This window comes from Balaenoptera borealis (genome assembly GCF_965194805.1).
Source record: "Balaenoptera borealis genome assembly, chromosome: 3".
Lineage (NCBI taxonomy): Eukaryota > Metazoa > Chordata > Mammalia > Artiodactyla > Balaenopteridae > Balaenoptera > Balaenoptera borealis.
Genome location: NC_138866.1, coordinates 111,625,192 through 111,649,704, shown reverse-complemented (window position 1 = coordinate 111,649,704; position 24,513 = coordinate 111,625,192). Strand labels below are relative to the sequence as shown.

Here is a 24,513-nt window from a genome sequence, read left to right as displayed (position 1 = left end):
TCAAAAATTAGACAGCCTGGGTTTTAGCAGGCATTATCACATGCTGGCCTGGTGAGCCTGGGTGAGTTACTTAACCTCTCTACTTCTGTTTTCTCATCTATAAAACAGAGATGATAGTACTTATATCTCATGGGTTGTTAGGTGATTAAATAATCCATGGTTCAGAACGCATGAATGAATGAATAGTACATATAGTTCCTTTAGCCACCATACTGTAGCCTCCAAATGTACTAGATATTTCTGTGGTTACTGTAATAAATGTCAGTGATAAAGTAAGAAGTGTATTACTGCTAACATTAAGATTAGCAATGTTTTGGCTAACATTCAAATACATGTCAGAAGTTAACAGACATGTATAAACTACCACATAAAAATAAATATTTCCCTCATCTAGTTTTAGATTTTAACCAATTTGGTCTAAAAAGGAAAAGTGTCAATATACATGTCACAGATTTTTTAACAACAATCACAAAAAATTGGAAAAATAACTTAAAAGGGATGGTGTCATGAAGACCAATACAATATATAACTCAAATATACTCCTGATAAAGTACATTTCCTAGTTGAAAGAATATTCAGTTTAAGACTCCCCTAAAGACAAGTGGTCTAAATTACTAAAAAAAAAAAATCGTCATCCTTGGCAATCAACACCCAGGATTACATGGCAAAAGAAAATTAGCCAATCAGCTATGTAAAATGAAGATCCAAATGCAGGTTTACTCTCATTATCTGTGTAATCTACTTAATTATATTTCTCTGAAACCATGTCAGATTTCCAAATTTAAGATTGCTTACAATTGGAAACATACTACCTACAGAGCCTAGAAATTTTTCAATTTATTTTTCCAATACCTACTTAGAGAACTGTTTGTTGCTTGCTGTTAAGAACACTAATGTCTCCGCTTTTTGAGAGTATGTCAGGTCTTTTTGTTGACATATGACCTTCCAGATTTAGGCTGTAAAGCACTATGAGACAACTGGAGGATAGAACTATATAAACTTTATTGCATTATAATTCTCACCTCTCAAAATCTAGGAGAGGAATCTGTCTCTTCAAGTGCAGAATTTAAGTGCTTCTACTTTTCTTCTTTTTTTAAAAAAATGTTATCTGTACATAGTATTTTCAGGTTCCCCAAATCCTAGAGATTTCAAAACCACAATAACCACAATTAAGATATGCAGTTAACATTTTCCAAAAGTACTCTTAAGTGTACATGGAAAAATAGACTCAATTCCAGGACTGAAAATGTGAAAAATCAAAAGTTAACTGAACAAAGATGCTCTCTTCACGCAATGAGGGTTTACGAATAACGATGGGGAAACCGTCCAAATAAATACAATATAGATTTCAGCCTGTGTGACTCAGTATGATTTCCCACCTCCTTGCTGCTAAGCTACTAACTTCTGAAGTAAATTCAAAGCAGATTTTCTAAGCTAAAAGAGCCATAGAAATAAATGTGCTACTACCAGACACACAAAGTTTGATATTTATTTGAGTTTGTGCTAGAAGAAAGAGTTACTTAAGTATTTAAGTAACATCATTTTGAATCCAAGAACTGGGAGGAAATGCTCAGGCTTGAACTGGGTTTGGGAGTGTTAAGTTCCTAGAAAGCAAAAATGTCTTAACGGAACAATGATATATTTGGTACATCTTAGCATAAATAATGAACTCCACAATGAGACCATTTTCAAGGGAATTCCTTTATCTGTTTTGTTTTCAGAAGAATGATGTGATATCTGGGATTTGATTCAAAAGTTAGTAAAGGTAGGGAAGGGTAGGTAACAGGTGAAACAAAATTGGCCACATGTCAATCAAATATTACTAGCAGATTGTCTTGATCATCAAATTAAGTCTTCTGAGTATCAATATAAAGGCGTTTCCCCCCCAGATTTTCCTCAGTTCCATCATGGAACAAAGGGATTCTATTAGGAGAGGGAAGCCCTACAGAGAATTACATACATGCTATGATTAAACAATGGTGCTAAATAAATCCAAATCAATAAAACTTTGACATAAAGCTTAAAGGTAAACTGAAAAAAGCAAGTTGGGTAGTGAAGTAATAAGCATGTCACCTACCTTCCACAGTGGACACTTGAACAAGTCAAACAGACCCAGGGGCTTTTGTTGGACCGGCACACTAATAAAAAGAAAAATACACAATATGCCAATTGTATCACGTTATTTCCCAGTTTCTCCCCTAATCTGTAATACCACATCCTGTAACACAAGTTATAAATTCCATGGCTGCTTAGGCGTGCTGAAATCACAAATCCTTGCTTTATGAGTGCATTTACACAAAACGGTTGCCTAATTAATGTTATACTGAAAGAATCTAAATGCATGTCCACAACAACTGCTCATATTAATTGCGAACTCAACTCAAATAGTCTAACCACAGGTTAAACACTTTTCTCCTTTATTACGTATTCCTTTTTTTTTTTTCCAACAGTCTCTGACAAGTTAAGGACAGTCTATTTTCTCATCAAAAGCATTTTTAAGGGAATTCCCTGGCAGTCCAGTGGTTAAGACTCCACGTTCCCAATGCAGGGGGCATGGGTTCCATCCCTGGTTGGGGAACTAAGATCCCGTATGCCGCGTGGCGCAGCCAAAAAATAAATAAAAAGACAAAACATTAAAAAAAAAAAGATTTAAAAGAAACCATTTTTAAGTCTAATTTTTTAATCACATGTCTTTACCATACAGATCATATACTACTATAAATGACAACTCTTTCAGTTTATTTAGTGAGAGGCATAACCTAAGGATACAATTCGGAAGACTAAGCCCAGTTCTTCCCAAATTAATGTCTCAAATGCATTATATATAATTCTAAATATGATAACTGCATGTAATTCTTGCTGAGGGTATAATCAGGACATTAATTACTTTAGTTTGAGTATTACAGGGACGCGGCAGGCAAAAAGGGGTATGAAAACTTTTAAAATACTGATTACAATTTTGCTTGCTGTTTACTTATTCAATTTTAAGCCCAATAAACATAACAATGATTTCAAAAGGGAAGGGATATAAAAATCACCTGGAACAAGCTTTTTCAAAACACATATGTTCTACTCAGGCAGAGACATCTACATTGGGGTGGGTACAGAAGGACAAAAGAACATGTCTATTTTTCTCACTTCCCAGGTGATTCCCTAATACAACCACTTGAGAACCGCCAGTCAGCCTCCTAGGGGCCATGAGAGGGGCACCACAGCACATCCACACACTCAGGATTATAATAAATCCACTGCCTGGCACACAGTATATGCTCAATGAACAGTTGTTGAAACAAAGTTTAAATTTCTTAGTTTAAGATACCAAGCTCTTCCAAGATCTGATCCCTACTGTATTATATTGGTCTTGTCTAATGATACACCACAATCGGCCTTTCTCATTGTTAAGAAAAATTAGCCAAAACTGGAAATAAAGTGAATCAAGAACTCTAAGCCCTTTCAATGTATAATAAAACACATTATACCATGAATATCCCAAAGACATTTAATTATAATACCATTGTTTGACCTGCTGTTTACTATTGATTAGGACCCAAATTCTATGAAGTTACAGGTAAACTTGTAGATTTTTATTTGGTAGAGATAATATCTGTCTGGCAGACTCCAAGGGCTATGGTTTTACTACCCTGCAGGACATTAATGGGTTTTATATCTAGCCTAGCAATTTACTTCAACATTCATTCTTCAGTGTCTGCATTCACTCAGTTCCTCAAATGCTCTTGGAATCAGCTTTACCATCCTGCTGGTTCCCTTATTAATGAGTTAAATAAACCTTTGACATACATTCATTCTACATTTGGGAGGGGAGGAGACGGCAAGGAAGAATAGGAGAGTACAGTGATATACTGCCCAAGGGCCTCTGCCTTTCTGCCCAGCACAGGGCTCTAACTATTTTTGAATGAGAAAGCTTTCAGTGGTAAAAATCCCCTTCCCGTTAGCCAAGGGCCTTACCTTTCCTTAGTGCATTACATTAACTGCTAGGGCCATCCTGAAGGCATTTTAGTTTTTTAATCAGTTGAGTCCAATTTTGTTATATGTGCATGTAAGTCACATGACAAAGGCTAATAAGAAGAACGCCAAACTGCTAACAGCAATTATTTTAGGCAAGTACATGAGAAGACTATTGTGAGGGGAGACTGTTGGCTTTTTATTTGTACACCCCTGTGGTATTTGATTTGTATCAACAAAAATATGACATTTTTATAGTTTGAAAAGAAAGTCCTATAAAGTATATTTTTAAAGGGAAAAATAAATTAGAACACAGTTTACTTGAAGCAGATATTCCTGGTCTGCGATATAACTTGAAGGATTAAAAAACTACAAATATTATATAGTTTTATTCCTCCAGCAAACCTTTTTCTTTTAGTAAATACTAAGAAACACTACTCAATCTGGAAGAAGTTTAATATTATCCTGAAATAAGTAATTATGTTATAATAGTAAGTTTAGGCCCAAGTTTTTAGTCATTTACAGGTTTTTGTTTTTTGTGTAATTATGGGAAGATTCTCCCCCCCTCCTTTGAATGGGAAAAAAAGAAACATCTAGAACAAAATCACTGTTACTTTGATGTGTTTCCTACCAAGTGTTCACTTTTCCCCCGATGGCTGTAAAGTGTGTGTATGGACAAAAAGTACATACAATTTTGTGATCTAATTTTTCCACTATCGGTATATTAAATGCATTTCTTCATGTTACTGAATCAGAACAGTGAACTCTAAATCTAGTCTTATAAAATCTCAATTACCTCATAAAGTTTTATCAGTTTTTTAATTTCTTAATTTCAAATTTTCAAAAATATACCCTAAGCCTGAGGGGAAGAAATGGGGAATAACTGCCTAATAGGTACAGGGTTTATTTTGGGGTGATGAAATGTCTTGGAACAAGATAGAGGTGGTAGTTGTAGATGTACTAAATGCACTGAATTGAATTGTTCACTTTAAAATGGTTAATTTTGGGAATTCCCTGGCAGTCCAGTGGTTGGGACTCGGTGCTTTCACTGCCAAGAGCCCAGGTTCGATCCCTGGTTGGGGAACTAAGATCCCACAAGGCGCATGGCATGGCCATAAATAAATAAATAAGTAAATAATATTATGTTATGTGAATTATACCTTGATTAAATAAATAGGTGCTTAAGACAGGGATGAGGAGAAAGAATAAAAGGAAATAAAACAGTACTGACTTTCAAAAACATCGGAAAGAAGTGACTGTGCCTTTTACTAAATCTCAAAAGACCTCACTTTCTAAGTTAAGCAATCAAATTTCTTTTATCATGAATATTTACAATAAGAAAGTTAAGACTTAATGTGTGATAAGACAGTTGGTCTTGGCTATTTAAATGACAGTACTCTCTGAGGGCTTAATAGTTTCACACCAGAAGAACATTTGAAGGCTAGGAAACTACAGAGAAAAGGGTATTATGGGGCATTCTGAAGCCATTTATTACACTGCTTTGGGGAATATTCACTCTGTGTTTATATACCTTATCCAAATTATAAAACCTTTAAAGTACCCAAGACAATTAGAAAATAGAAGGAAAAATACTGGCTTTAAATTAAACTCTCAATTATTGCTACAAATAGAACAGGTCATAGCATGAGTAAATGAATACCTGCAATAATCTTAAATTCATTTATTTTAATCACCTTAAGGGGACACACTTTATTATAAAAGGTAGTCTCAATTTATAGACAGATAGGTTTCAAGTTTATCTGTAGGATGAACACATTTCCCATGGAAATTGCATTAGAGGTTTGCAGGCTATTTTATAAAACTCTACAAGAACCATAACAAAACTGAAACACTATATTGTGTGTGTGTGTGTGTGTGTGTATAAAATAAAACCATACACAGTCAATAAAAAAATGTTTTTAAGCTATAAATATACTATCTATTCAGCAGAACATAAAAATATTAAACTGAAGGGGTTTTATTTTTTAAATCTTAAATGCTGGTACTTGAGAGAAAGAGGTTAATAAGGTTGGAAACTTGTAGAAGTTCAGAAAGATAAGTCTGAAAACTTATAAGGGCTCTTTTTATTATATGCCTAATTACACTTCAAGGTGACGTCATGGCAGGGAAGCCATGCAGTATATTTCTCACACTGTTACACGTGGCCGCAGCAGGGTCACTGGAGCTCATAAACAGAAGTCTGGTCCTCTTTCACTCAGATTATGAAATTTCCTCAAAGTTACTCTCCTCCAGCAATCTGTTCCGTACGCTTAGATTCTTCCAACCCCGAGCTCGGGTTTCCGCTCTCAGCTCCTAGGCATCTCAGCCTGGGGGGCTGGTACCATCCAGCTCCCTTCACTCTCCTCCTGCTGCTATAGCCTCAGAACTCTCCTCTGGCCCTGTCCTCACCCTCAGCCACGAGCTCTGCAAGTTGGCAGCAGCACCCCTTTGCGGGGAGTGGAGAATGTCGATCCTCTCCTAAGCTAGGGCCATTTCCCACAAGGTAGAAGCTCTGACACAGGTTGGGCAGGGGAGACAGGTGAAGGAGGCCCAGCCTCTAAAACATGCTCGCATTCATGGCTTCTTCCTAAAGCCCCCAAAAGCCTGAACCCTCCTGGAAACTAGGAAGGGACAATTGATGGAGCGCAAAGGCAGAGGGAAGGCATCCAAGTGATCTACAAACCAAAGTGGTTTCACTCCCTGCTACTCCCATGCAGGGAAGAACAGTCTGCTCCTTTACCAAGAGACAAAGAAGGGCAGAAAACCAGGGAGTTGTAGGGGACTTCCCTGGTGGCGCAGTGGTTAAGAATCCACCTGCCAATGCACGGGACACAGGTTCGAGCCCTGGTCCAGGAAGATCCCACATGCTGCGGAGCAACTAAGCCCATGTGCCACAACTACTGAGCCTGTGCTCTAGAGCCCGTGAGCCACAACTACTGAGCCCTCATGCCACAACTACTGAAGCCCACACGCCTAGAGCCCGTGCTCCGCCACAAGAGAAGCCACCGCAATGAGAAGCTCGTGCACCGCAACGAAGAGTAGCCCCCGCTCGCCACAACTAGAGAAAGCCCGCGTGCAGCAACAAAGACCCAGTGCAGCCAAAAAATAAATAAATTAAAAAAAAAAAGAAAACTAGGGAGTTCTGGGCTTAAAGGGGCCTATTTACACACGAATATCTTTAGGTTGTGTTCAGAAGGCAAAATGGCATCCACAGCGAATATAAATTTCTTCCCACTGATCTTCAATAGCCTTATTATTCACTACATAAAACCTAATAAGATAGAATACATTTGGTATTCAAGGCCCATCAACAATTCTCCTGGAATTCTAAATTTTTTTATAAAACATCATGCACTAGTGCTTACGATACAACTTAGTCACTGTCTCTACACGCAGAATAGTTCAAGCACTCAGCACTGACAGGCAAGCCATTTATAGTGCATCCATTATTCAATAGTTGCTTCAACTGGCAGAGAGGCTCTTGAGCTTCTTAAGAATTCAGAAAGGTGAGGCTCCAATGACTAGGATTCTAGTCCTGGCCCTATCATTACTAGCTACAGAACTGAGAACATCACTACTATTCTGGGTCTATTTCTTCACTGTAGAATAAAAACTAGGTGATGAGCATGCCCCCTCTAATTATAAAATTATTCAAAGAACACAAGCAAAAAACAGATTAAATAATCTTATCATTCTCTATAGATAAAATTCTTCCAACTCCACTCTCCTCCTAATTTTCTTAACAAAAAGATTAACTGCTAGTGTAGTATAATTTTCTAAATCAACAGCCTTCAGCTTTTTTTCCTGCTCCCACAACTCTTGAGAGGCAAACACATTCCCAGTACATTGCCTGTCAGTAACAGCAGCTCACTGCAACAGCGAGGTCAGAAACTGTGTGGAATCGCTGTTCAAAACCATTGTACAGGGGCTTCCCTAGTGGCGCAGTGGTTAAGAATCTGCCTGCCAATGCAGGGGACACAGGTTCGAGCCCTGGTCCGGGAAGATCCCACATGCCGCGGAGCAACTAAGCCCATGTGCCACAACGACTGAGCCCGCAAGCCACAACTACTGAAGCCTGCATGGCTAGAGCCCGTGCTCTGCAACAAGAGAAGCCACCGCAATGAGAAGCCCGCGCACCGCAACGAAGGGTAACCCTGCTCACCACAACTAGAGAAAGCCCATGTGCAGCAACGAAGACCCAACACAGCCAAAAATAAAATAAATAAATTTATTTATTAAAAAAAAGAAAACTGTAGACAAACATGCTGCTCCAATAGTAAAACTCAGAATACCACCCCGCTACCAACAACACACAGTTTTTAAAGTGCCACACTAAAAAACCAGCAACCCATAAGAAAATATTCATAACGTGTTTTTTCAAAGAGCAAGTTCTTTATTTAATATTTATCTAGTACATACTATGTGCCAAGCACTATTGCACTTTACTGTGCCACTTTATAAATATTACTTCATTTAATCCTCTACAGTCCAATGAGGTGTGTACTATTATTGGCCTGTTTTATAGATAAGGAAGCTGAGGCACAGAGAAGTTACATACCTTGCTAAGTTAGTAAGTGACAGAACTGGAACCCAAACTCAGTATTTGAAGGCATGGACTGTTGCAGAGCAGTAAGTCCAGAAGGTTGTCATTTTTGCTTTAGAAAGATTACGTACTATGTGTTTCTGTGTATATGCTATATACCTGTATATAAACTGCTTGAAGTCTAGAAGGGTACGTAGTAACTGTTAACAGTCATGTAAAAAGAATGGGATGGGGGATTAGAGCCACATGGACCTACTTTCGACTATACTGTTTGAATTTTTTCAGAAAGCATTACTTCTTTTATAACAAAAATAAAGTTTAAATGTCTTAAAGATACTGGTATTATAAAGTTGTCCTAATGAAATAAACTTACTCTAAATTATTAAGCATGAGTGGTAAGTGAAACCAAAATCCTAGATTACAACTCTACGGGTGTGTAAACATATGATCAATGAAAAATATTTGCAGCTGTTACTCAAAACACACACACACACACACACACACACACACACACACACACACACACACACTCCACAGAAGTATCAATAGTAAAAGTGTTATTCCTCTCGAAATTGGAGGATAGGGCAGAATTATCATAAAAATTCTATAAATATTCCAGTACATATACAAGTAGAAATATACTCCAGGGCTAACCCAGCTTACCCTCCAACTGATATATTTTTAGACGTTTAGAGCAAGGCGTATAATCTTCTTTATACCATAAATGCTCTTTGAACCACATACTCATGAGCCTATTCTATGCTAAAAGTTCTGAAGTCTCTTCTATCTTCAACTTGAATCCTCTGAAATTACTGGGGGAAAGACTGGTAAAGTCACACAAAGAAAGCAGGAACTGGGCCTTCACGTAGTCCAGAAAAGAAGAAATCCAGCGATATTAAGCAACCGCCAGAGGTGCCAGAGCAGCCTGAGCGTAGCCAAAATCACTGCCTGTGTTCCCACCCCTACCGCCACCTCCCACCCCTGGCACTGCGGCTCATTCTGGGAGTGCACACTGGGTTCCCAGGGAGCAGGGAAACAGGAGAAGTCTCTTACAAAGCAACAGGCAGCGCCCAGGGCTAAAGAAGTGAGCCGATGCACAGCTCAGGAGACTAAGCGGAGGTCCAGATGCTGAAGGAGGAGGAGACCAAGCATGAGTACCAAATCCAAACTGCTCAGAAGTGGCAGGCTGGGGCTCACAGAAGATCACGGAACCAAGAGTTCAGGGCCAAGGCAGGGAAGGCAACTATGAAGTAAAGCTTACCTCGGTTGCCTTTCCGCTTCGCCCCATGAGCATCTTTCCCACCTTCCTCCTCTGGCTTCAGTCCCATTCTTATTCAAGGCTGGCAATCAGTTATTCTCTCCTGACTCATTAGATGAGTAAATGTCTGATCGTTTTTCTGATAAAGTCACAGTTCAGTTATTTCTCACAACCATTCTCTCCTTTCTGCTTAATGGCCCTATGATAGATTAAAGATGACCACTCCTCCCATTGAGAGGCAGGTCTATGTCCTCTTTCCTTGAATCTGGGCAGGCTCTGCAGTGCCCTGACTAACTGAATATGGCAGAAGTGACTGCGTGTCAATGTGCAGGTCTGAGTTTTAAGAAATTGACAGCTTCTTCTTTGTATTGCTTGCTCTTGGGGAAGCCAGCCACCATGTAAGAAGCCTAATCACCCTGAGACCAACACACTGTGAGAAACCCAAACGACACAGAGAGACCTTGCAGAATGTGACACCATGGGGGATGGGGGGGTGGGGGGGGACAGAAACAGACAGCAGGAGCACAGAGGCACAAGACATGTGAGTTAAGAAGTCACCATGGAAGTGGGTGCTCCAGCTTCAGGTGCGCCAGCTGAGACAGCCCCAGCCAAGCTCCTCCTGAATTCCTGACCCACAAGATGATAAGAAAAATAAAATGGTTGTTCTAAGCCACTAAGATGTAAGACAGTTTGTTATGCAGCAACAGATGATCAGAACACTACCTGTACAAGGAGGGGTATCAGCGATACAGCATCTACCGTTCACCCCTGCCAAACCACTCATGGGAATGACTGACATTGTTGTTTAGTAGAAGTGAGGATGAGACCCTTTGAGAGGTTCTACTCCATAGGAATCAAAAACTATCCAAACACTAGACTATCCCCTCTGCAACAGGGGTAGTAAGACAGTAAAAACACTGCAGTCTGTCATCAACTAAGCTGCAATCATCCTTTGGACTGGCTCTTTCTGTATCGCATTAATATTTTAAATCCAGGTGTGCTGTCATTACCATAAGACAACCTAATTCTTGAGCAAAACATCACTCCTAATGTTGTCCTATATTGTAAAAAACGACCTTCAAAAATCTCTAAACCACTATTCCTGTATTCTACTCTAAATAATTCAATTCTTCTTTATCCAAGATAAATAAGGATTACCTGGTTCTCTTTAAACGGAACCATCCTTGGCTCTCAGAGGCTAATTTTGAGACTGCTCTAGCCAACTTTCCTAATCTTTTTCATGTCAGGACATGCATGGAAAATGATAACATCTGTATGGTGCATGCACATAAATTGAAGAGTCATCGCAGGGCCAGAAGTGATCTGTTTGGAGGCTCCAGTCACCCTTAGGCTGAGGGGATCGTTATCTCAACACATATGTTATCCTTTTATGGCCCTTCTGATGGAAAGCTATGTGGTCAATCTTTTTACCTGGTTATCTAGCAATGCAGGAGGAGGTCGCCCTTCTACTCCAATGCCCACTTGTTGGAACAAAAGACTGGAAGTCATCAACCAGCTGCATTATCTAGGAATCCAAGATGCTCCTCTGAGTTTATACTACTCACTAATGTGCTGAGACCTGTCAGAGAAAATGGATGCCCAAATCCTTATTTCTATCCTATGTATAACCGTCTTTGCATGCCCAAATCCTTATTTCTATCCTATGTATAACCGTCTTATCCTACTGCCATTCTATAACCCAAGGGAGCAGCCAGTTAACAGTATGACACAGGAATCTAACATGAATTAAATTAAAAGAGAAAACTACTACAACAGCTGGGTCTGAGTACTTAGGTGGTAAAAGAGCATTGACGAGTATGTAAAAGGAAAAGTCAACTGCTTAAAATGAACCTGAACGTAGACTAAAAATGTTTCCAAGGTCACTTTCAGCTCTCTGATTTCAAGGTTTCCCAGACAGAAATATAATTACAATAATGTATTTCACTTCCACAGCCTTGAATGTATTTTGTAAGATCACGGTAGATGGGAAGATAGGAGCAGGCAGACAAATAGTTTGAAGTATTATTATAAAATCACTTACACATTATTGCTCACATGATTAAAAAGTTAAAACTTTTAATCTTCCCTGAAGATACCCAATAATACAAAAATATATTTGTACAAGGCTGTTAGCTGCAGCATTATCTGAAACTGCAAAATACTGGAAACAACCTAAATGCTCAAAGATAGGAGAATGTTTGAATTCACTGTGACACATCACAAATGGAGTACTATGAAGCTGTTAAAAAATAATAAGTAAAATTTCTACAAACATGGAGTGATATCCAGAACACACTATTAAATGAAAGAAGCAAATTCCAAAAGAGTATACTCAGTTTGCTACCTTTGGTGAGAGAAAATAAGAAAATACTCATGTACCTGCTTTTTTTTTTTACAAAAAGAAACAGGAAGGATAGATAAAAATAATTGGTTGTCTACATGGGGTGGATAGGAGTGAGTAGAAGGGTTAGGTAGTAACACTTCTTGGTATGGCTTTAACTTTTGGAACCATACTCATGTTTTATATACTCAAAAAGTAAAATAAAATCAGCAAGGATGAGGTGGAAAAAAATCTAAAATGAAAATCAAACAGAAACAAACAAAGCTAACTGTAAATCAAATAAATCAGTGTATTAAAAGATGGAAGGAAAGGGAAGAAAACAACCCAAACAACTTTTGAACATAACACTTCATATTTTACGAGTATACAGACAAAAAGAAACTGTAAACAAATAGTGAACTCGTTATAAGGAGTTTTCTTTGCAATGGTATGGGTTAGCAGTTTAGAACTACTTTCTCTGATTATAGCATGGGGCAAACAAGTACATACGCTGAGATAATGGGAACCAGATTCTCTCTGTTAGAGAAGGGCATTACAAATACAGAAAGGGCAAGACTAGATCTGTAGTGCTGAATTGGAATTAAAGGTATCAAAATGAACTCATGGTTACACACACACACAAATATAGACATGTTTATTTATTTATATATATTTATATTTCTTAGCTCCTATTTGCTGAGAGATCTTAGTTTATAAACCTTATTCCCCACTGAAAGGAATGATGGCTACTTGGAGAAATGGCTGATTCCAGGACTGGGGCAGGCTGAGTACAAGATGAGCCTGGAGCACCTTGCCATGCCAGAAAGTAAGAAAGGGCTCCAAGAACAATAGGGGCATGTCAAAATTATGACCTAAGGAGGCTCCCACTAGCCAAATCTAAGACAATTTGAGCTTCAAAATAAATAACAGAATGTCACAAAATAAAATAAAAATCTATGAGTCCATGTTAATAAAATAAATGAATAAACAAGTGGGTGAGAAAGGAAAGCTCTTCCCTGTATATACTTAGAAGAAATAAGTTAGAAAATCAACATCTTGCAACCATCCTAGTAATAACTGATTCAGTCAACAATCATCAATGGATGCTAAATTACTAGATGAACGTTTGATGAGGAATAAGACATCTATACATAAGATCTCAAAGCATTTCCTACAAATTACCTATTAATAACAAAGGGAAAATAGTAACTTTACAGTAAATAACCTTGCAACTATCACCTTAATTATCAAAGTTAATATCACCAAAATGAGACAAACCAACCTCATATACCTCTTGATATGATGCCCTGAGAATACACACTGCTTCTGCAGTATTCCTACAAAAACAGTGCACAGCCTGAATCTAATCATAAGGAAACAACAGAAAAACTCAAACTGAAGTACACTCTATAATTAGCCTGTTTTCTTCAAAAATACCAAGATGTGAAAGACAAAGACAGGATAAGGAACTGTTCCAGACTGAAGGAGACTATAGAGTTTCACAACTAAGTGAAATGCATGATCCTGGATTAGATGTGGGGGGCAGAAAAGGGAAATAGCTACATTATACGAAGGACATTATTGGGACAACTGGAGAAATCTAAGAATGGAATGTGCATTCGATAATACTATTATCTCAGTTATTAAATATCCTGATTTTGACCAATACCCTGTGCTTAGTGAAAAGAAAGTCCTTGTGCTTGGGGAAAAAAAAAAAAAAAGTATTTATGGATGAAGGAGCATTAGGTCTGCAAATTACTTGGTGGCAGTGGTGGGGAGGTGGTGCGTAAAAAGAAGGTGCAAACGTGTAACACAAATGTGGCAAAATGTTAACAACTGATGAATCATCTAGGCAAAGAGTACATGGGAGTTTCTGTACTATTCTTAGCAATGTTTCTTTAAGTGTGAAATTATATCAAAATAAAAAGGCTTTCTGAGATTAAAAAAATTTTATTCTTTACTTCCAATTAAGAACATTTTTTCTAAATTACTAAAACACAAGGGAAAAGGTTAAATTACCATTGTGCAGAGCCAAACAGTACTATAAACCTGGCAGTAACTTCCCTTTATTGATGGATGATAAATTAATCCAGTAAAAGTATTACAAGATATTAATTGCAGTGGTCCAAGTGACCTTACAACTTTTTCTTTCAATGTTTCTTTTATATATCCAAACTCCGTCTTATATTTGGCTTCCCAAGCAGAGTCAAACCCCCAGGCTTATCTGCTCTCTCTGCTGACTCAGGTAATAGCGACAATATTTTGCTCTGTTCATCAGGGAAGGTAAATCTGAGTTTGAACTTTTACTCAAAATCAGTACTGCAAAATTTCAGTTTTAGTGATTTAACTCTCTGGATGATGACTAATAAGATCCACTTCTGATAGGGCAAAGCATTTTTTTTTGCCCTAAAAACTGGATTTTAAATATCTCATTTAAAAATAAACACCAAATTAAGCATGGCAGACCAATTTCTCTCTTACCTCCTCTCCATGCTAACATCTCACTGAAATGACAATAAAGAAATTAAATCGACATTAACTCACAAAGATCATGTGAGACAAGCACATTTCAACACATTTTTGGGAGTCAGAAAGAAGCTGGAGGAGCAGTACTGATCTTAGTGGCATGAAGGAAGCTACAGCCTAAGTGCCAGCAGAGAAGAGTGCAGACAGGAGGCAGCTCTGGGCTCAGGGACACTGGGCACAGCAGACAGCAAAGGTAAGGGTGGCACTGAAAACAAGGGGCCAAGGGCTGCAAGGAACAAGAGACTCATGGAACTTACTACATCCTGATGTCAGAACATCAGTGGCCAGGTGTGCAGCTCCCAGGGGGAAGACTGAAAAACTAAATGGTGCTAAAAAAAAATATTAGCCATACAGACGTCTTGAGTGTCTTCCTCTAATGAAGAAGGTGGCCTGCTCCCAACCTTACGGTGAAGCCCACTACAGACAAACCTCACTCACTTACAGGGCTTTTTAGTGCCTCACTCTTACATGAAAAAATAGACAAGGATAAAACAAGATCCTTGAAGAAAACCTCTAGTCTGAGAGAATCATTTTGAAAAGAAAAAGAGGAACTCAGAGGAAACAGAAACAATGCAGGGAGCACAGAAAAACCTCAAAAGAAACAAACTCTAAAATCCAGGAGTAATGAGAGAAGATACTATAAAACAACAGCAACAGGATGTATGAAAAAGCAATGGGCAGAAAAATGAGAAAAAGCTCTTGAAAATTAAAAATATTATCATCAAAATTCAACAGAAGGGTGGAAGGGAAAAAAAAAAAAACACCTAGGAAATATCTCAGGAACTAGAACCAAAATGCAAAGAAATAAAAAGATAAGAAAATTACAGGTTCTACCCACAGTGCTCAACATTCAATTAATAGGAGTTGTACAGAAAAAAAAGTACAAACTAGGAGATTTAAGTACGGGAGGATGAGTGTACTCTCAAATGTTTAGATTGAAAAGTCCCCTGAGTACCAATTGCAATCATTGTTGCTTTTGTTGTGGTCATCCATTTACAATGCTTGGTGTCAGTTTATTTATCTCTTGTAAAAATAAAATACAGTGTGTGTGTGTGAAAAAAAAAAAAGTCCCCTGAGTACCCATCACAAGAAAAAAAAATAAATAAATAAACAACTAACCATGCCAAGACACATCATTCTGAAATTCCAGAACACCAAGGATAAAAGGAATATCCTAAAAGCTTCCAGGAGAAAGAATAAAAAGATATATATGAAGGAACAGTAATCAAAAAGGCATCAGGTTTCTCAACAACACTGGAAGCCTAAAAACAAAGGAACACTGCTTTCAAAATTCTAAGAGAAAAATCTTTTCTAACAGTCTATAGTCACCCAAGCAGTCAAGTATAAACGTAGGATAAAAGTGTCTGACTTGCATGGGATCAAAAATTTGCCTCTCCTGAGACGGGAGCTAGATGAGGTACCCCAGCAAAATGGTCTAATAAACCAAGGAAGAGAAAGACCTGGGATCCAGGAAATGAGAGATCTAATACAAAAGAATAGCAAGGGAATCACAGGATAAAAACTGTCGAGTAGGCCTAGAGAACAGTCAGTTCAGATGGGAGCAAGAGAGCTCTGGGAAGGAAAGCTTCAGGAAAAAATAATACTAAGACATTATGTGTTTAAGTGCTTGGAAAATAATATTCATAGACATTTAACAGATTTATAGGTTACATTTGGGAGAAAATGTACAGAAGGCAAAGTAAGCAATTTTTTTAAAAAAAGGCAATTATTAACTCAAAGAAAAATAAAATGCCAGACAAGAAAAAAAGTAATCACCATATTAATCAAAATTTGTAGTCTAGTTATATTGAGAAATGGAGAGAGAGGCAGAGGGGAGGGTAATGCAAACACTAATGTCCTCATTTACCATAGCAAGATGTCAAGAGATGATACCTAAAATGGATAAATTAAGAAATAACAACGTATTACTTAGAAGTATGTAGGTAAACGTGACAGAGAAAGCTAAATAGAGCTGAAAGTGGTGGTCTGTGGACAGAAGGGCTGAGAAGAGAGGGGAGGGGGGCTGCTGCTCTACTTTAACCCTTTTGATACTACACTGTATGACTTAACTGTACACGTATTACTTTTGATACTACACTGTACAACTTAACTGTACACGTATTACTTTTGATACTACACTGTACGACTTAACTGTACACGTATTACTTTTTGAAAACATGAATTAATCTTTAAAAGGTAAATTGATATAACAGTCATATCAATTCATGAAGTTGCCTAAACCATTTTTTTATCTTAAAAAAAAATGCCTATAATCTATTAGGTGAAATAAAAATTACAATAGCACTTTATCATTTGGGGCCAGGCACCTACTGAATTCCCTGTATACTACAAGGCTAATTTGCAGAGCTAATGGTATGTGTTCTCTCCTAGAGAATGTAATTTCAAAGCTGGCCAAAATTTATCATATATATGTTAACAGATTCAGATACCTACAGAGCCAGAAAAGAGAGGGCATCTGGTCCTGCTGGTTTCCTACACAGAGGCAAATTCTGATCCATAAAACTGGTCCCCTCACTGGCTCAAGCATTTCACTGTATTTTGAAATGCATTTCTGAAATCAGTTTTCAATGTCAAATGAAAACAACATATGGAAATAATGTATGTGAAACTACATATTCTCTAAAACTGTAATGTACTAAACACATTTTTTTATTATTCATTCTATCACAAACTCAGACTTGTTCAGCCCTACTGTGGTGAAAAACACCTAATGAAGCTATTATGCTTTATCTATTCTGCAGTCTTCAGCTAAATACTGGAACTGTGCCCTACCTCCAAATGAGAGGAAAGGGTAGAGTGGGCAGAAGGGTTAGAGCTACTAAAGTCAAAGCAGATTACTAAATCAGAGTCAAAATGGGCCACTTTTGCCTTTGGAAGACCAGACACAAATAACTACAGAAAAAGTATCAGGGGTTTATATTGTTTCAAAAATAACTTTCCTTACCAAGTTGATTATACACAGGATGAACACAAAAGTCATGAATCACTTAAGAAAAATTCTGGCATCCAATATTCCATTTATTTAATATAGCAAGATCTGATGCAATTCCACGCCTTTGCCAGCAACCTGAGTAAGCAAATCCATGGTTAAACAGTAGAGGGATTTTCAAAAGAAATGAATCAAGTCATAAATGTAAACACCACACAACTATTATTTCAAAACAAAAGCAGGTGTATGCAAGATAAGATGCATATATATATTTTATAGGAAGCACTCCCTCCCATAAATAAATGAAACAATTAAGAGGTTAAGGGACCTCTTATTATCAAAGACTTTACTCAGAGTGGAGGTTTATATCTGCACTGTATAATTCTTTTCCTAGTTTTTGTGGTATATAATATAGGTTAGCACTAAAGCACAAAGTTGGGGATGGGGGTGTGTGAAATTACAACAGTTGTATTTACTGGTGTGCTGGGAAACTATTCTTTTAAAATCAACAGGACTTTTTAGGAAGAAATGGAAAGAAAAAGCAAACTGGGCACATACTTACACTCTGCTTAAAGGGCTAGATACCCAAGATTACAGAAAATAGGAATCTGTAAACTCCGATAGCTGCTCTAATTATTTAACACAAACCAAGAGTTGGAAATTTTTTACAACCAATAGGTATAATTTTAAAATCTGACCCACATTTTCCCAAAAATCTCTATTAATTATTCAAAGAAAAAAAGCCTGAAAAATATTTTTAAAATGAAGTTCTAAAAAGACTATACACAAACAAAACATTTGAAATAACTGAAATGAAACCGATGCAGCTAAATTAAATTAGAATTAAATTCTCACAGCATGAACGTTGAGCTCTGGCAGCTACTTCATACACATAAGGTGAAGCTTGAGCCAGTTGTTGCAAATGATTTCTCCAATGTTAATACGGCTCACAATTAACATTCAAAATAATTCAAATGAAAACTAGAGTTAATCTCAATTTTACTGTGTGACACTAAAATTTAAAAATCACTCAATCAATAATATGTGTCGGCCCCAGAGTGTCTAAGTTATATAGAAGTTCTTTTTCAAAAATATTATATTAGAATATTTCTCTAACATGTTTTCTATCAATTATCCCAAGGAAACATTCCATCACCAAAAAAAAATTTGCCCCCTAGAAATTTCAGCACATCTTCACAAACTTGGACCAAAATCCTACCATCCCAATATTGTACAAAAAATGTTCAAGACAAAGGAATGGACAATAATCTATTATCTAAAAAGGAAAACCTGAGTGTGGTCAGTAAGGACAAAGATTTAAAGAAGCTAAATCAACAAGTGTACTATCCTACAATCAGTTAAATTAAACCTGCAAGAACATGACAGTTAATCACGAGCCTGCTGTTCCTGGTGATGAGATAGTATAAGAACAGTCCATAAAATTAAGAGTCTTCAGGGCAGGTCAAGGATAAACAGGCAAGCAGATTTCTACAAGGCTGCCTTAAACCCAGCTAGAACAAAGAAAAAATATCAGGAAAGAACATCTACTCAAAATGGAAAACAGCCCACTGATAGAGCTATTCAATCCTAAAGTACAAAGTCTCCAGAAAAAATCCAGTTGGTTATAATATCTTTTCAAAGACACAAGCTGGTTCATATTCAAAATAAACTCTCAATTCCCTCCTCAAAAGAGTCTTATAAAATTTAATTAGCTAGCATTGATTAATGGTGAAGTATTTAGATAAACACAAAGACAACTACAAACTTCATTTTCCAATGTCCAAGTTTAATTTCAACAATAGTTTTCAAAATCTGAAACTGCTGTCTTAAGCTTATCTGCATTTTATATATCTGTAAATAGCACACATATATACCTAATTTTCAGTATGTCTTAAGAAGGGGGGGGCGGAAGAAGGGAGGGAAATCTGTTTTAAGCCCTGCAGTCTAAAGACTATAATTAACTTTTACAAGAAATATAATTGGAAAATCTTAGAATATAATAGATGGAATCAACGAAGTACCCTGCCTAAAAGCAAAGATTCAAATAACCTCTGAGCTACCAGAGGCAAAAGCAAAATTCCCTTTCTTAAGAATTCTCTCCCTCTCCCACCCCACAACAAACCCACCTCCAAAAAGAATCTCCTCCAGCAGAAACAAAATGAAAAAATGGGAGGGGGCAACTTCAAGAAGCGAAGCACATTTATAAAATAACCAAAAGTTAACTGCATTTTATCCATAGCTATGGTGAGAAGGCTGACTCATGATATCTGAACTAATGTGAATTTCAGCCTACAAAAAAATTAGACCTGAACCGAAATTCAGACATTCAAAAACAGTGTTCTTCCAACTGTACTAACAATCTAGTTCCAACTTGGTGGCACTTTAATCAATAAACAGGGGGAGGAAGGGCTAATCAAATACAGAAATCTAAAATTATTTTCAAAAGGTAGAATTTAAAATGTACTTTCACATCAAAAATCTTCAAAGGAATTATTCAGAGTATGTTTCCAAACACTTATAATCCTTTAACTTATCAAGCATTAAGCGACTAGATGACAAAATAAAGACCCTGCTTTTACAAAGGCAAGCCAGAAGTATGGTTTGAATGGTATTTGAATTTAAACTTTGGGCTATCTCTAATGCCCCCAAGCATCTTGAGCAACTCTGTTAATCTTTGTCTCAGTTTCACAATCTATGAAACAGGAAAAACTACAAGGATGGGTAGTTAATTAAATTAGTCAGGATTAAATGCTAGCCAACTGCTTTGAAGTTACTTTATGTTGTTCTCAGTTCTCCTCCTACTGAGTAAAACTAATAGATGAGAAAACATCTGGAATTACTATATATACTAACATCTGCAGACTTACAGCAGTTAAAAAATGATCTCTGTTTACAAATTTCTAAGCCAAAGATCATTCAACAATCGGAAAGATTTCAGGATACAATTGCAATGAACAATTTTTAGGTAAATTTCCTTTCATTATGAAAGATACCTACTCTTACCTACATTCTCAAAACAGACTGTTATAAATCACAGAGCATCTTGAGAGGTCTTGGCACAAAACAATTCTAGGTAAGATGAACAAGCTGTTCCTGTTGTTAATGGTATTCTCAGCATTCTAAGCTGTCAATCAAGGTAAGCTTCATCACAAATAAACCCTCCAAAAAGTACTAGCCCCTGCTGAGAATCTAAGTACTTCCTCCTAAGCCATCTGTCCAGGAAAGCTCTATTAAAACACCTAGAATGCAGTTGCTCTCATGTTTAAAGGAGCTATGAGTAAACATAAAACACTAAAATACATTAAACAGTATATATTTTCCACTTCAAACATTAATAAACTACTACCCAAGTCTATATGGATGCCTAGGTTGAACACAAAACCCATAGGTTGGACACTAATTTATTTTTTCAAAGAAGGAAAATGTATAATACAGCTCAAGAAGGGGGAAATAGCTCAAAAAGAAAAAAACAAAGCAGGTTGGGGGAAATGTACTGATATTTGTAAATTATTCCCTGATGGAAGAGGGACTCAAATTTTAAAACAGGAATTTAAATTACTCAATGAGCTACAAACTAAATTACTCACTGTTCTGCTTACTGAGCTACAAACACTAGAAAAACATAAGTATTTCCAAATTGAGTTTAAAGGATCCAAAATTAATCTATTATATTCCAGTAAAGAAGGAAATTGCATAAATTTCAAAGAGGAAAAAGTAGGATGGTATAAGAGCCTAAGGCTAATGCTGTAAAAGCAAAGAATGATGAGAATGAGTTATTTTGAGGATAAATGAATAACAAGAAACAGAAACAAAGAGTTCAAATTCTCCCATCAATCCCATCCTTTCTCCTGCTTAGGCCAAGAAGGATATTCTTTGTATACTACTAAGAATACCATCAGAAAATAACTTTTGATCCATGTGTCAAAACTTCTTCACAACAGCAAAATGTTAGGCTTAATCCCTAGACTGCAGCCTCTTCAAACAAACACATGGAGCACATTCTAAATTCCAGGTCCTTCACATGTACTACCAATTATTCAGAGACTTTGTAAATATGTTTAGGCTGCTTTAAGGTTCTGGGGGCTGGGACTGGGGGTGGATACTGCCAGAAAAACCAGAAAGACAATTACATTTGACTTAAGCGTACAAATATTATTTTTTAAAAAGTTTAAATTCTTCAGAAAAGCATATAAAAATCAAATGTTAATCTTCAAAATTAATGTGAAAAAAGTAACACCTGTCCATTGATTTTTAACTGCCCCATCCACATTTACTACTAAAAATGGCTACCTGCCCACCTATAAACACAGAATGTCAAACGAATACAAATTCGTCGTGGTAACAACGTTGCAGATGGTCAGTTGCTCACAATCCAGTCAAAGTTTACTTTACAGACTAAAAACTGGAAGTAAGGACTGGTGAAAGCATTCTGGGGAGAAGCTCACTTACTTTCCATTTATTTTAAACATAAAGTTTAAGGCCATTCCAGCCACCATCCACGTGGAAGAAAGTTCCTTCATTCATTAAGCAAATATTTACTGAGTGTCTTATTACACGCTAGGCACTTAATAAATATTTCATACAGGGTTATTACTAAAAAGCAGTAAATGCATTTGACCTTATGATGAACAAATGACTGGTCCTACCTAGAAATTTTAGTCTACTGGGCATACAAGAGTCTTCTTTAGATTTAGGTTGTGAGAGAAATACGATACAAAATAACCCATCATCCCATCAAGGTGATTTCTCACCTTTATCACAAGCTTCATCACAAACTACAGATTTATTACCAATGACAAGGAATCAATAATCAGAACACCATCCTACTAAATGGATCTTCAAAAAAGGTTTTATCTCCAATATCCACCCCAAACTGCAAAACATTTACTTAATCTACTTACTTTTCTTTTTTTTTTTTTAAATAAGTTTATTTATTTATTTATTTATTTTTGGCTGCGTTGGGTCTTCGTTGCTGCACGCGGGCTTTCTCTAGTTGCTTGGAGCGGGGGCTACTCTTTGTTGCGGTGCGCGGGCTTCTTATTGCAGTGGCTTCTCGTTGGGGAGCACAGGCTCTTGGCGCGTGGGCTTCAGTAGTTGTGGCTCGCGGGCTCTAGACTGCAGGCTCAGTAGTTGTGGCGCACGGACTTAGTTGCTCCGCGGCATGTAGGATCTTCCCGGACCAGGGCTCGAACCCGTGTCCCCTGCATTGGCAGGTGGATTCTTAACCACTGCGCCACCAGGGAAGTCCCTACACTTACTTTCCTTAGGTAATGTGAGGGCAAGCATGTACTAGAAACTTTAAGAAGCCTTCTCGGATTTCCCTGGTGGTGCAGCAGTTAAGAATCTGCCCACTGAGCCTGCACTCTAGAGCCTGAGAGCCACAACTACTGAAGCCCCTGCGCCTAGACCCCGTGCTCCGCAACAAAGAGAAGCCACTGCAATGAGAAACCCGCGGGCCGCAACGAAGAGTAGCCCCCGCTCGCGGCAACTAGAGAAAGCCCATGTGCAGCAATGAAGACCCAATGCAGCCAAAAATTAATTAATTAATTTTTAAAAAAAGAGAGGCCTTCTCAATTCTTTGAAGAATTAATCACGGAAAAATTCTCATGCCTACGCTATTAAAATATCTCCAATTTAACTGGTTACTTAACCCAAACACTTAAAGTCTTTGGCTTTCCTTAGTTATTAAAACAGTTGTGTTTAGGGCATCCTTTTAAACAATTTGGGTTTCCCCCAGTATTTTGCCACTGGTTTAACTCTTTTACCCACAAAAATATGAAATGCCCAAGACTCCAGCTTCTGAAAATAACCTCTGATATGTGCACTTAACAAAAACCTTGAGAGAATGTCCTAGTTTTTATTTAAAACTTTTTCATTTAAAATGAGAATGCCTAGGGACTCTACTGGTGGCACAGTGGTTAAGAATCCACCTGCCAATGCAGGGGACGCGGGTTCAATCCCTGGTCTGGGACGATCCCACATGCCACGGAGCAACTAAGCCCGTGCGCCACAACTACTGAGCCTGCGCTCTAGAGCCTACGAGTCACAACTACTGAGCCCACGCGCCACAACTACTGAAGCCCATGCGCCTAGAGCCCGTGCTCCGCAACAAGAGAAGCCCCCGCTCGCTGCAACTAGAGAAAGCCCGCGCACAGCAAACGAAGACCCAACGTAGCCAAAAATAAATAAATAAATAAATAAAAATGAGAATGCCTGTAGCAAAATTAGACATAAATCAACTTTTACCTCATAAGAAGATTGCTATTTTCAACATTTACCTTAAACCACAACATGGATTAATCTTCTAACCAGTTAGTTTCCTGTCTCTCCCCAACTAGATTAGACTGTAACTTTTTTGAGAGCAAGGGACTGACTACTGGACCCCATGGTCCCAGCTAATACATTTTGTAAACTCTGTAAGTCTCCACACAGACATAAATGTTGCTAGTTTTAAGGCCTTAAGGAATTCTTTAATATTTTAAAGCTATTTTGATCAGAGCAGGTGTCCTTAACTGTTACTATCGTTGTATACAAGTGGGTTCTCAAAGTGTGATCCTGAGGCCCTGAGAGTTTCCAAAACCCCTGCATGGGGTACATGAGCTCAAACTATTTTCATAAATAACATTGATGTTACTTTTATTCTTTACCCTCATTCTCTCACCAGCACGCAGTGGAGTTCTCCAGAAGCTACATGATGTGTGGTATCTCAAGAGACTGAATGCAAAAGCAGATATGAAAATCCAGCTGTCTTCTATTAAGCCAGACAACAGAGTTGCAAAAATTAAAATAATTCCAATCTTCTCACCAATTTTTTTGTTTTGAAAGTATAGTTATTTTATACAAACTATTATGTTAACAGGTAATGGATTTATTATTGCTAATTGTAAATGATTTAATAAATATATATTAAAATTTTTTTCTGTTTTAATTCCTTGTACATCAAATATCAATAA

General features: G+C 37.4%; 1 protein-coding gene across 5 annotated transcripts in view; it reads right to left on the bottom strand.

Moving 5' to 3' along the window:
* The window catches only part of USP3 (ubiquitin specific peptidase 3), a 223,119-nt gene that overhangs the window by 69,649 nt on the left and 128,957 nt on the right, over window positions 1-24,513 (bottom strand). For 4 of the 5 annotated variants that reach the window (XM_082383352.1, XM_082383351.1, XM_082383350.1 and 1 more), the window contains exon 2: window positions 2,078-2,138. Coding sequence is in view for 2 of the 5 variants with exons in the window: in XM_082383351.1 (XP_082239477.1) it covers window positions 2,078-2,138 (61 nt within the window). In the remaining 3 variants the exon portion in view is untranslated. Of the gene's footprint in view, window positions 1-1,022; window positions 1,893-2,077; window positions 2,139-24,513 lie in introns of those variants that run through there. The other variant, XM_082383354.1, reaches the window with a different exon arrangement.